General features: G+C 48.4%; 3 protein-coding genes across 3 annotated transcripts; 2 read left to right on the top strand and 1 right to left on the bottom strand.

The window, feature by feature from the left end:
• Positions 1 to 3,546: 3,546 nt before the first annotated feature.
• On the top strand, positions 3,547 to 5,261 carry BP5553_09883 (Uncharacterized protein; the record flags this gene model as incomplete). The annotated part of the gene is made up of 2 exons (XM_032018506.1): positions 3,547 to 3,816; positions 3,882 to 5,261. 2 exons carry the CDS (start codon positions 3,547 to 3,549, stop codon positions 5,259 to 5,261), a joined length of 1,650 nt encoding a protein of 549 aa, XP_031865343.1.
• Positions 5,262 to 6,915: 1,654 nt separating this feature from the next.
• BP5553_09882 (Uncharacterized protein) lies at positions 6,916 to 9,533 on the top strand (the record flags this gene model as incomplete). The annotated part of the gene is made up of 2 exons (XM_032018505.1): positions 6,916 to 7,995; positions 8,049 to 9,533. The coding sequence occupies 2 exons, from the start codon at positions 6,916 to 6,918 to the stop codon at positions 9,531 to 9,533; spliced, it is 2,565 nt and encodes an 854-aa protein (XP_031865342.1).
• Positions 9,534 to 10,013: 480 nt separating this feature from the next.
• Positions 10,014 to 11,908, bottom strand: BP5553_09881 (Bicyclomycin resistance protein; the record flags this gene model as incomplete). Its single annotated transcript, XM_032018504.1, has 3 exons — positions 10,014 to 10,945; positions 11,004 to 11,093; positions 11,146 to 11,908. The coding sequence occupies 3 exons, from the start codon at positions 11,906 to 11,908 to the stop codon at positions 10,014 to 10,016; spliced, it is 1,785 nt and encodes a 594-aa protein (XP_031865341.1).
• Positions 11,909 to 13,129: the final 1,221 nt, after the last annotated feature.

The raw sequence follows: 13,129 nt of genomic DNA, 5'->3' as shown, positions 1-13,129 counted from the left end.
GCTGCTGGAAACGATGAACTGCATCCGTGCTTCAGCCCTGGGGAAGCTCAACTCCTATCCGAATTCGACCTCTTGCTAGCCACGCGCGTTAGCCGTCATAGTTCATGAGGATAACCAATGTCAATTTAGCCACACGAGATCAAACAGCATGCATTGGTATATTGAATTATACCCGTGACAAAGCCGCCTCCAATGCGACAATGGAAATTGGATATCTTCCGAAATCCTCCAAGTCTTTCTCTGCTGCTCTCCGGCCTGAAATTCGTGATTAAATCAACGGCGCTTGCTATTAGAGCTTATACCATTTCGCCCCAAACTACCTATTAGGCAGTGCTTGCTGATGGTCTGCAATTCTACAAAAAGTCGTCACGGGTATTTTATATGGCTGTGTGTGCGGCGTTATCTACGATTTCATTGCAACTTATCAAACATTCCCGACTCTTCTAAATAACCAATACCCAGATGTATTACGGCAGCACGTACCACGCAATGCTTTTTATCCATTGCCATTCGTGCACTAATTGCGCGCGCTATTCATTCTCACTCCGGTTCCTTCTCCTTCCCCATTCGACTAAACATCGTTGAGTTTCTAGAACTGGGTTGAAGTATAACTCCAAGCTTGAGACGATCCGACTCCTCATTGACGACGTACTTGGCCCTTCCTGTTTAGTTTCACAGTGGCCAGCAAATCAAAGATTCCGGTACTACTTAATTGGGAATGTTCACTTGCCTAGTCCTAGAGGTGGACAATTATCATAGGCGGTCTCCCAGTGGCCCTTCGGTACATGATATGTCTCGTGCATGATCCCCATATACGGAAATTTGTTTCTAACAAAACCACTCTAGCCAAGGCTATGGACAGGTGAAGATGCGAATTTCCGAAGGCCATTGAGATCTTTCCAATATGAAATCCAAAATGCGGTAATCCCTTCTTTGTCCGAAATATCGAGAAGGGTTTCCGATCTCCCGAGATTTAATAAATACCTAGATTAGAATAAACCGAGGAAGAACAGAAAGCGGTGGAAGATGCAATTGACAACTCCATTTTATTCGATTCTTCTCCGCTTCCTTCCACATGTCTTTAAATGCTTTATCGATGTCGGCAACACCAGGCGCCAGTTTGCCAAGAGGATCGCACAACGCAACGCAGTCAATCTACACTTAGCCTTCGCGGCGAGAATGGGGCTACAAACTAATTAATCCGCGCCCCCAAAAAGAACAAAACAACGCCATCCGAACTTTCAGTCACCAGGGGAGAGATTCCTGGGCTAACAGCTGCAAACTGGCCCCGAACGCCAGCCATGTAATAATCGAAAAATCTGGAGTCTCGAGCAGGCTGCCGAACTAACCTTTGAAATTCAGATGAACGGAATGAAGGGAAGCCATACTGAAGTCCGCTTATGCTTTGCGCCGAGTAGTTGAGTTGGAGAGAAAAGATAATGGTATGGGAACCATTTCAGTATAAGTAAGACGAGCTAAATAAATTAAGGTGGGAACGTTGCTGGTTATTAGCTGTTAGTTATTCCCAACATCAAGTACCGTATACAAAGTATCGTTGCTCCAGTCAGGGGGGAGGGTTCGCAGATTTTAACCGGGGTATTATTATTGATATTGTACGTCGCAGCACCTACTTCGTACACCTACCGCAAGGCAGAAACAAGTCGATAATATACGTGCCAAACCACCTCATTTTCTCAGAAGGATGGTATTTTCTAAAGGGCCGCAAAAAGTTTCGAATAAATTTGAGGGTATCCGGATCGGGATCGGGACTTAGCACGTGCAGTTCAGGATAAAAAGTGCCAGGGCGTCCTAAAGCCAGCCCCAACTACAAGACACAGAAGAGGATACCGACACGTCCCATGTGTTTCATGAGTCGTGAATGATAGGCTAAGCAGTCCGGAATACATAGTAAGTTTCTCGTTGTTGTAAAATTAGAACAGTGTCTACCATAAAAAGTATGCAGAACATCATACCTCGCTGACAGATCGGACAAGTAGCGGGGTTAATACCTAGGCATAAATCATAGAATTTGATTAATTTCCAAGGTGTACCCCAGATTTCCTCGGCCGCCTGCATGATATAGACAAGCTCATGAGGCCAATGGAAACAAACTAGCTGAGGATGAATTGAGATTGGACAAAGGCAAAGGGCAACTCCAAAATGACAGTATCTCGAGTAACGCACGAATAGAGATTTCACAGAATGGACTTGGCCGTATAATACCATGATTTACTGACAGGAACGATTGTAATTACATAACCAATCGGATTCTCTTACTATAATTATGCACCTTATTAATACTAATATTTGTTGGAGTTAAGAACTGCCCAAGAAATAAACTAATAAAGGGACGGAATCGTGGGAGCACTGTACCGTACCCTACCTTGAGGGATTGTAGGTTGTCCGCGAATTTCTACAACTTCGAGAAGTCAATTAGCAAAGGCCAAGCAAGGAGAGGCTATAGAAACATTGAGGGGCGTACGCAACAATTGAGTTTTTTTATTAATTACAAAAGTACAGCAACTACATCGGGACCATAAAGCTCAGGCGTTATCAATATCGAAAGCCAGTGAAGTTAATACGAGACTGGTGCGTGTGCAATCGAAGGTACATGTATAGGGGTGGATGTGGGCGTGGGCGTGGGCATTTGAGACGCCGAGGTGCATAGTGTATTGGTACAAGTAGAACAAGTACAAGTACCTAATACGGTGCCTGGGTAGGTTTGAGACGTTTTCCCCTTAACTGCAACCCACCCGCGCTATCTCCGATCTGAAAACAGGGGGCGATACGGAGTCTCCTTCGCAGTATTAATAATACGCAAAGGACGAAGTACTCGAGTACTACCAGTAGTACTGGGGGGACTTTGCTGGTGAGAATCCACAATAGGGTGCTGGAGTGGCTGATACTGTACTCCGCCACTAATAATTACGAAGTACTCTCCTCGTCCCATCCCAAGCCCGCGCACCGATCCGTTCACGGACAACTCCAGATGGGCGCCGCAGCAGACGCTTCGTGCTAGAAGCATAGTGGTCCAGCTACGAATGCGCTACGGGGCGACCGCGCTACTGTCAAACCACGATCCCAAGCTACAAACACATGGCGGTGGAACTGGAACTGGAACTGGAACTGGACCTGGACCTGGACCTGGAACTGTGAGACGAGACAACGTTACTGCAATCTTATTCTTATTATTCCTTCTTACTCTTGAGACTGCTGCTGGTGTACGAAGTATCTGCCTGGAACATCCCAACCTGGGTGTCGTAGAGCCGCGGCACCAGTTCAGCCCTACCAACGTCCGTCTCGTCTTCTTCCCTTCCCTGCTCCCACCATCATCGCCAGTTAACGCGCGTATCATATCGACCAGTATTTGATCACACCGTCGAGCAAGATCTGGTATAGCCATCCAGGAATGTCCGATTGACTGCCACTGCCTGGTACCGCCTCGGACTATCATATCGTACGGTTATGATCTCTGGACACCAGCCCTCGCTTTGACGCAGCCATTGAACGTCAACGCCCCTTTCATTACTTGAATTGAGCGCAATAATGTATCTGTCGGGAGCAACAGTTGATCGGCGACAGCAACCAGACATCGCCACCACGAGTCCAACGACGGCCAGCACCAGCAATAGCGACAGCAGTCCCACACCGTCTAGCGGCGCCCCATCAAGCCCATCCATATCCATATCCATCACCACAACTCCGACTCCCACTCAAACACCAACATCTACCGCTACCTTTACCTCCCGTCCTTCTCGCACCCCGACCCCCGCTGCCTCGAGCTCTCAGAAATCTAACCCTTCTCCAACTCTCGCTGTATGTGCTGATAGCTTATTCCTCTGCGTGCTGTACGTGAACGAACATTGACTTGTCATACCCAGATCACGATTGGAGTCTTAACACTCGTCCTCGGCATCACCATTTTCCTCTGTCTCTTCCTCCGTCGACTGCGCATAAAGCACAAGAATCCGAAGTATGTGCCGACACCCTTCCTGCAGAGAGCTTGGGAAAACTGGGAGCCCGCCCCTAGCCACCACCGTCTTCCCGACACAGGCGACCATCTTGAGCCAATATCTGACAGGCGAACCGCAAATTCGCCAAGACCGAGTCAATCATCATTTGGCGGAGGTGCGGGGGGAAATGGTGAAACGGGAAGTAACTCGCGGACAACGGCAGCGGCAACGGCATCTGCTGCATCAAATGCGGCCCGTGTTGACAGGAATACATCGGTCAGATCGGTCATGACATTACCAGCTTATAATCAGAATCCATTGCAGCATGAACAAGTATTAGCAAGAGAAGGGGAAAGAGGGGGTATCGATATCGTGATAGAGTTCCCTGAGTCGGGAGATCAGGAGGAAGAACGCAGACAGCAGGAGATGGAAGCACTATACCAAGTCCGAATGGCCAGAAGACGAGAGAATGAGGAGAGGGAGGAGCGCAGGACGTTGAGGAGGGAAGCAAGGGAGAGGGGAGATTATGTGGCGCTGAGAGAGCTCCAAGCAAGGGCGAGAGCGTCCTCTGCGGCGAGCGCCGGGGCAAGCGTAGAAGAACTGCGAGCAGAACATGAGCGGCTCAAGACGGAGCGCCAAAGAGCCGTATCTTCAGTCTCTTATGCTGATCTTGGAGTTGCGCGCCATGATGGGACGAGAATAAGGGCGAGCAGCATGGAGAGTGAAAGAGAAGGTCTCCTTGGCGATGCAGCAAGCATTGCAGCCAGCAGTCTCTACCACCGAAGAGATCGAAGCGTTAGTTCCGTCGTCAGTATTGATACAACCACCGATCTGCCGTCTCCTGGACTAACCCGTCCCCGCACCCATTCTCGCCCAGATAGCCCTCTACGACGAGTGGGCGGAGCCAGCCATGATGAAGGTGCCGGCGAAGGGAGAGCGGGCAGCAGTCCGGAAATGATTGACCACGATGAATTTCCTCCGAATAGTCCTCCAGGATACGAGAATATACCTTTAGAGACGTCACATGTTGAGCCCATAAACGAACCACCGCCAGATTACTCAAGCCCAGTCCTTGCAAGAGGAGAGCAGCAAGAGATGTTTCCAGCCGCTCATGGTAGTGAGAGAAGAGCTAGCGGAACCATATCATCTGCCACGCGACCAGTTTCTGATGAGCGGAGAACGTCGAGGGGCGTAGGCGGCGTACCCCAGCTACCAAGTTTAAGGATAGGAAATCTACCGTCTATCGAGATCGATCCGGGGAGTCCAAGAGGTGGGAGGCTTGATGAAGAGAATCATCATCCGCGGTGACCAGGAAGGTGACAGGCAATGGGACACGACGATTCATGATCATGGGTCGGTAAAAGGAGGATACCATGGTATAAGCTATCATTATGAATATACACGGGACGGACATATGCGGAGATCTAATACCCTCATTTGCAGCATGGCGCTTTTGGTCTGCAATTTTTCCGAAAGCGGCACTCGGCTTTTGTAATATATACATTGGAGCGCACTTCTGGTATACATAATATAATGGAGTATATGATCACCATGACGAAGATTTTGGGAAGGATTGCAAAATTAAAGTTAAGGATATTTCACATGAAAGACATGACTGTGTGCCCAGCATGGCTAATGATAGTCATTCGGGGGTCTCACGATGCCTGGATGACCTTCCTTGGTCAAAAGAGGAAGTACCTAAATGCTAATACTATGGCCTAGAATACATGATACCGTGGACATGGAAACCATACGATTCCAATAACCAGCCTCCTCAATCTGCCAATATTCCTTGTCTAGCCTACAGGGAGCCGTGGAAGAAGCCGCCAATGGGCAAGTAATACGAAGTATTATCTATTATCCACCTTCCTTACCTTCCTCAGCCAGCATCCTCGTCTACCTCTTCTCACGCAATTCAAACCACAAATTGGAGACTACTCGTCCAAATCCCACAACAAGCCCCTCGGACAATGCTCGCAAACGTTTCGAAATTTTGTCCTTCCGCAGCACCATCAATCCAATATTATAGCATAGACTGGTGATCCACGTCGTGGGAATCTGTGACTCTACGACAGATCTCCACATATAATACTAATGGCTGGCTCTCCAGCTGTCGATCAGGAAGTTGATCTCGCATATAGCTTCCTATTGGCGAGTATCGGAGCACTTAGCCATAGCCCCGTTGCCATCCAGGGAATCTCAGAGCTAGAAATTCGCAAGGTCAATTCCTACTGTGTCGTTGCGCAAATGTGAGTTCCTCCTGTGCATCACCAATACCTTCTAATGTGGAATCACATATCTAATACCATATCTTATATAGTTCAAGCCCTAGATTTCATCCAATCTGATTCTGGCGGAGATGGCGAGGCAAGGGAATTCCAAGTCGTATCCTAATTACTTGCTTCGGTTGTTGTGATACTTAAAACGAGGTTGGATGGTTGGCGGTCTACTATGCCTTTGTAATGCTAGATCTTACGGAAACCCCTGGCCTGTATGTCAGATACTAGCAAATACCTTTTTATAGCTACTTAGTGCTACTAAATACTGAAGACTTACCTAGGTAGAAGGGTGAGGTGAAATCACGTGCAAAACTCATCTGATGTAACATACAAGCCTTGTAAGTGACCTGCAAGCAGCTACCTGATGCAAGGTAAGACCTAACTACAACAGGAATATTCCACGTCCTTCAATTCATCGGCTTTACGTCTTGTACCACCTACGGGGTCAAATCAATTTGTAAGCGATGATATGTTACCTTCTTTCACCGCAACTTCTAACCTGTGACACTTGACGAATTAAACAACGCAGCCCAACACAGTGTTTGTCTCTCCTCAGCTCGCTACCGCTCCCGGTACTCTGATCGTTTAACTTACGGTCGAATCTAGGTCGCTCTAGCACGACGAATAAGTAAGGCTCGTCTTATTTGAAAATTTATAAGGCCTCTGGTTCGAATTCAGAGACAATGGAAGATCTCATCAGAGCTATCCGGACAACGCCAATAATCGACAATCATGCCCATCCTCTACTCACATCAGCAGCACAGAAGCAATACCCGCTCCTTGCAATAACAACTGAAGCTCATGGAGATGCTATGAAAGCCACGCCGTCGTCACTATCTCACATCCGCGCTGTAACCCAATTGTCTAAGATTCTAGGGTGCCCGACCAGCTGGGAAGCCGTTGTGCAGTCGATCGAGGTCCAAAGACTGAAACCAGATAATACCTGGGCAAAGCGATGTTTGGAGGGCGTTGAGACAATCCTGGTTGACGATGGCCTGGATGGCAAGGAGGATGTTTTTGATTACTCGTGGCACAATCAGTTGACGAGGAACAATTGCAAGCGGATCGTGAGGATTGAGAAAGTGGCTGAGGAGATTATTGAGCACCTTCTTAACAAACACACCGTGACGCTTGGAGTTGCATTCCAGATATTCAAGAACCACTTTGTTAATAGTATCAAAGAGGCTATTGCGGATCCGGAAGTTGTCGGTTTCAAATCTGTTATATGTTATCGAACTGGTCTTGACATCTCGGACTGTCCAGAGGAAGAGTTTATTCTGGAATTCAAGAGTCTCTTCTCCGATTTGAAGGCTCAAAGTGCCACCGAGTTCAAGAGAATTGACCGCCAATTTATCAACTCGTCACTGGTAAACTTGACGGCTGAGTTAATCCAGGCAGCTCCGGGCCATAAAAAGCCGCTTCAGTTCCACACTGGCCTGGGCGATAACGACATTACACTCTCTCGGTCATCTCCATCTCACCTGCAACCCTTCATCAGGAAGTATCCGAATGTTCCAATTGTGTTGCTCCATGCAAGCTACCCTTGGACCAAGGAAGCCGGATATCTTGCAAGTGTTTATGACAATGTCTATGCGGATATAGGTGAGGTATTTCCAATGGTCAGTAAAGATGGGCAAGAACGATTAGTTCGTGAGATCTTGGAGCTATGCCCAACCGAAAAGGTCCTTTGGAGCACGGATGGGCATTGGTTCCCAGAAACGTATTTGCTCGCAGTAATCCAAGTCAGAGAAGTGCTAGAAGTGGTAAGACATTGAGAACGCGTCGGCTATTTCTTAGGCAAAAGGCTAATTTATAGGTACTCTCCGATTACGTGCGCAAGAACATATTAAGCGTCCCGCAGGCAGTCAAGGCCGTGGAGCATATTCTCTTTAGGACGTCTAATGATCTATATGACCTCGGCCTGCCACTAAAACCACTTCCTTTAAAATTGTTACCTCCTTCTCAGCCCAAGACTTCTGATTTTCAGCTCCTTACAGCATTCCTAGAAGAATATCCAGATACCAAATTTCTTCGTCTTCAATACTTAGACTACACAGCAACTCCCCGACTGAGGGTAATTCCTATCAGGCGAGCGCTCGCCGTTCTTCAGAGCCACGACCACCTCTCGATTGGCATCACCAAAGCTTCTCTTGGAATTCTACAAAATGATACGATGGTACCAGGAGTTACTGCGACTGGAGAGTACAAGCTCCAGGCGGTGCTCTCTTCTATACGACCGGGCCCATGTAAAGACTATGCTTCCGTACAGGGCGAATTCTGTGAATACGATGGCTCAGGGGCGGAGCTTTGTCCAAGATCGAAACTCCGCTCCGTCCTCGAAAATTCCAAATCCCGCGGGCTAGAATTCCTTATCGGTTTTGAGATCGAGGTCGTTTTCCTATCCCGGATTACCCCTGAAAGCTCTTATACCAAGCTCTCTGATTCTGATGGCCACGCCTGGAGCTCGGCACGCGCTCTCCGTGGGGCCAAGATTCTAGACATGCTCAACGAGATCTACGACAGTTTGTGTGATGCTGGCATATATCTCGAGCAATGGCATCCTGAAAGCGCAACAGGGCAATATGAATTCGTACTCCCATCGCTCCCTCCGCTCCCAGCGGTAGACTCGCTGCTCCATGCCCGTGAGATCATCAACACAGTAGCGGCAAAGCACTCCCTACGAGCGACTCTTCACCCCAAGCCTTTCGAGAACCAGGCCGGTACCGCATCTCATGTGCATATATCTATCTCATCACCTAACGGTAATGCGCCGGAGACATTCGAGCCTTTCTACGCAGGGATTTTAGCCCATCTTCCAGCCATCGTGGCATTTACATATAGTAATCCTGCTAGCTATGACCGCATTGTGGATGGGTATTGGGCTGGTGGAAGTTGGGTTTCATGGGGGACACAGAACCGTGAGACGGTGCTCAGAAAGATTTCTGGCTCCCACTGGGAGGTTAAATGTCTAGATGGGCTGGCGAATATATATCTTGCTATGGCAGCACTTTTGGCTGCTGGAACACAGGGTGTTGTTAAGCGCGAACAGTTGGCATGGGTGGATTGCGAGAAAGATCCCGCCGACTTGGAATACGAGGAGAGGGAGAAATTGGGCGTGCATACTATGTTACCTAGGAACCTCGATGATGCACTAGCTGAGTTGGAAAGCGACGAGGAGTTTATAGGTATTCTGGGGAGGCGGCTCGTGGGGAGGTACCAGGCTGTTAAGCTGGCAGAAATGAAGTTGCTTAGCGATATAGATGTCTCTAAGAGATGGGGATGGATTGTTGAGCGTTATTAAATACATTAGACCCCGAAATATGAGGCTGCCTCCTCGTGCCATGCGCCGAGACGAGCAGCGTGCCCGTATGCTCCATGCCCATTCTTCCTTTCTTGTCCCAGTTTTGTCTCGGTTCTCCTGTTTCCATTTCTTTGGACCTCCTGTTCTTTAGAGATAAACACCTTTAGCTTCTCTCATCTCATCCATTTAGCAGCATAAATGCATTGATGAAACAAATATAAGGGTAGAAGAAATCCATCAAGCTGTCCAACAAAACAGGTGACATATTACTCAACCCAAAAACGGCGAAACAGAGCTGGCCTTGGCTAGGTGAAAACTCTCCAGCCAATATGAAATCGTATAGACAGAGATCTATCAATGCTGTAAATAGCCCTCGCAAATAAATGCCTTCAACATAATGCAGAAGTCCGTGATTGCATACCGCATGCTTCGCAGTAACCAAATGAGTCGCTTTTTCAAACCAGCCCAAGCGGGAAGTGGTTACAAATTCTTCATCTCAAATCTCGTCCTAATCACCTCGCCCCATCGACCCAGCACCCAAGGTATGGGGAGGAATGCAATTGCCACAAAAGCCAGAAGACTATTTCCCCATCCCAAGCCAAGTGTAAGATACATTTTCTCACCCGCAAGCGGCAGAACTGCGCCCATCAGACTTCGGATGACAGTATTAGCCGCTAGCGCGCTAGCGGCATATATGGTAAACGCATCCACAAGGTACGTGGTGATGCACATGAAGACAGAGAGGTTGCCGATGCCAATAAGCGCCGTTGACATAATGGGCACAATCCAGTGGACGTGATATCTAGCGGTCCAGCCGTAGAGAAATAAGCCGACGGGAATGAGGGCATAGGTTGGTACCATCATGTCGAGTCTGTATTCGGGTTTCATCCCTCCAGACTCTTTGCCTTCAGCCAAAGCAATTGTATCTGCTGCTGCCGTACGCTTTTTGAGGGTCCGGTCTGAGGACCAGGCAAAAAATATGAGACCAATAAAAGAACCGACCCCAATTCCGAGGAATGACAACCCGACGGACCCGGAAGAGAAGCCGTAGTTTCGCTGAAAGACAAGGGTGAAGGTTGTGAATAGTAGGTAGAGATATCCATATACGAGGCCGACGAAAAGACTCGCCATAAGCACCACTGGGGAGCGGACGAGCATTTTTGCGGGGCGGATGATGGATCTCATGAAGAAATCCCTGGGGGAGAGTCCCGCATCTAGCTTCGAGCGAAATGCTTGGTTTCCTGTTTCTTTGCGGAGCCGTGCGGCTTTTCTAGCTAGAATTACGGGAGCATAGGTTTCTCGCATAAATACTATGCTGAGGATGAAGCAGGTTCCCGAGACTATAGTGAGGATCCAGAAGACCCAGCGCCAGCCCTTGGCTTCGCTGAGATAGCCACCTGCTATAGGACCAACTGATTGATTTCCACCTTAGCATTGATGGGTCTCAAAGATATTGAGGCAAAAACTTACTGATAGGTCCTATCATTGGGCCCATGACCCATGCTGACATTGCTCTTCCTCGGTCTTTTTGCTGGATTAGATCGGCAATAGTTCCTCCACCTAAATTGCCCGTTAGCCGCGAAGTCCTAACTTAGACAAATGAAAAGCGTACCGTTTGTCAACGGGCCACTCCCAAATATGCCCGCCATAAATCGAAACCCAACAAGCATATTTAGATTGGTTGCTAGTGCACATGCAACGGTAAAAGCAACGAATCCAACATTGCAAACATGATATATCGGAAGCCGTCCGTATATCTCGCTCAATGGTGCCAGAACCAGCGGGCCAAGAGCAAAACCGAGAATGTAGACCGACACCACGAAGCCAGCCAGCTCTGCATTTGTGCTTCCAAATTCACGCATCAACAGTGGAACTCCTGGCGCAAACATGGAAGACGCGAGAGGCGTTACAAAACATACGGCAGAAACCAATGTGATATTCAGCGTCTTTATCCACGAGCTGAAATTCATGGGGTTGTGGGGATCGTTAGGTCCATCCCACCAGACCACATTAGAATCCTCATCTTCTGTTGATACCGTCGCCGCACTCCCTTCTATGTCTTCCTTGGCGTCACGACGGGGGGTATGAGGACCCGGAATATCCACGCCGTTACTTTTATCTGGGCTGCTCAATGGCTTGCGATGCGACCGTATCGATTCTTGTCTTTTCAATTCTCCGCGTTCATTTAACACAAAACCTTCGTTTGAGGGTATATCCGCATCATGACCTTCGAACACTGCCAGCGCCTCCTTCTCCAAGTCGGAGGAACGATGGTTTAGGCTTGAGCTCGAGAGTGTTGGTGGCGTCTGGGCAACAGAGCCAGATTGGCCTTCGATGTTAGGCGGTACCGATGGACTGTTTGAGACGGTGCCCATAGTCTCGGGTTAAACTTTCTTTCTTCATGTCAGCACATCGACGACGCATGATTGGCTTTCTTGGCATGGACATGGATAGGAATAATCTTTGACTTCGAAAGACGGTGCAAGACTCTACTCGAGTAGATCGTGGAAGAGAAGGGTTCCCCCACTATTGTGGGGTACCTAGGACAGCCGTGGTGTTGTGTAAAGAGCAACTCACTAGTGGTAGTATGGGGCATGCAGTACCAGTATACTACTTAAGCTATGCCTCTCCTTTAGTGGTCTTTGGCTGGATAGCATGCGTTCTGCGATTCAATATGCGATGTCCATAAACTCCTACAACTGGATACGAAGGCCAAGCTCCAAAGGACTGAATATAAGCTGGAGCTTGAGGCGCTTGGCCTCTACATAACCATTCCATCGGAACTTCGGCTTCGACTGTGCCGCAGCAGGAGGCCAATCCCACGAACCAGCAGCCTGGTTGATGATCAGCATCCTCAGGGGGTTTCGGGGTTTATTGTCTTTTACCTCCGTGGGCCGAAAAGTCGGTCGAATAATGCTGGAGAAGAGTGTACAGAGTACAGAGGATGAGGCTGGGCCCCACCATATCAGTCAACTAGTCCTGTTTCGGGGGGATATCTGCAAGCTTTCAGCAAACCACACACAAACGACGAAATACGGAGCATTGTGCTATCATATGTATGGGCGGGGGATTAACTCTTCACCTACGCCCAACGAAGGCCGAGTGAGGTAAACTAGTAATTCCTACTACTCGTACAGCACATCAGACACTACAGCTTGTTGCTTGTTCTAAGCAGCGCCCATTCAATTGAGAACGCTCTGGCGCGGCATAAATACAACATAATAATGATTGGATATTGCCGCCAGTGCATCTAATTAAAGTTGGCAATTAACTGAAAATTTCAGTAGTTTACGATATGATTGTAGCGAAACAAGTTTTTTCTCGACCTTCCCCTATCCACTCGGTCACTGCAATTGACCACTACTTTAACCAGTCGCTCAAGTGCACCCAGACCCAGACCTGGACGAAAGAGACGCCAAAACAAGGCGAGGAAGGGCAGCTCTTGGCCTTCATATCAGATCTAGACCCCGCGGTAGGGCTTGCCCCATGGAGATTATGATGTGCAGAACCCGAAGCTTAGGTTGAATCGCCCCGGTTGGACCTTCGAGACAGTTTGGCGGCAACAATGTGATAAGCTTTCCCTCCCAGAGTCGTGG

Source organism: Venustampulla echinocandica, assembly GCF_003357145.1.
Source record: "Venustampulla echinocandica strain BP 5553 chromosome Unknown scaffold_12, whole genome shotgun sequence".
Lineage (NCBI taxonomy): Eukaryota > Fungi > Ascomycota > Leotiomycetes > Helotiales > Pleuroascaceae > Venustampulla > Venustampulla echinocandica.
This window is presented reverse-complemented; position numbering and strand designations above follow the sequence as displayed.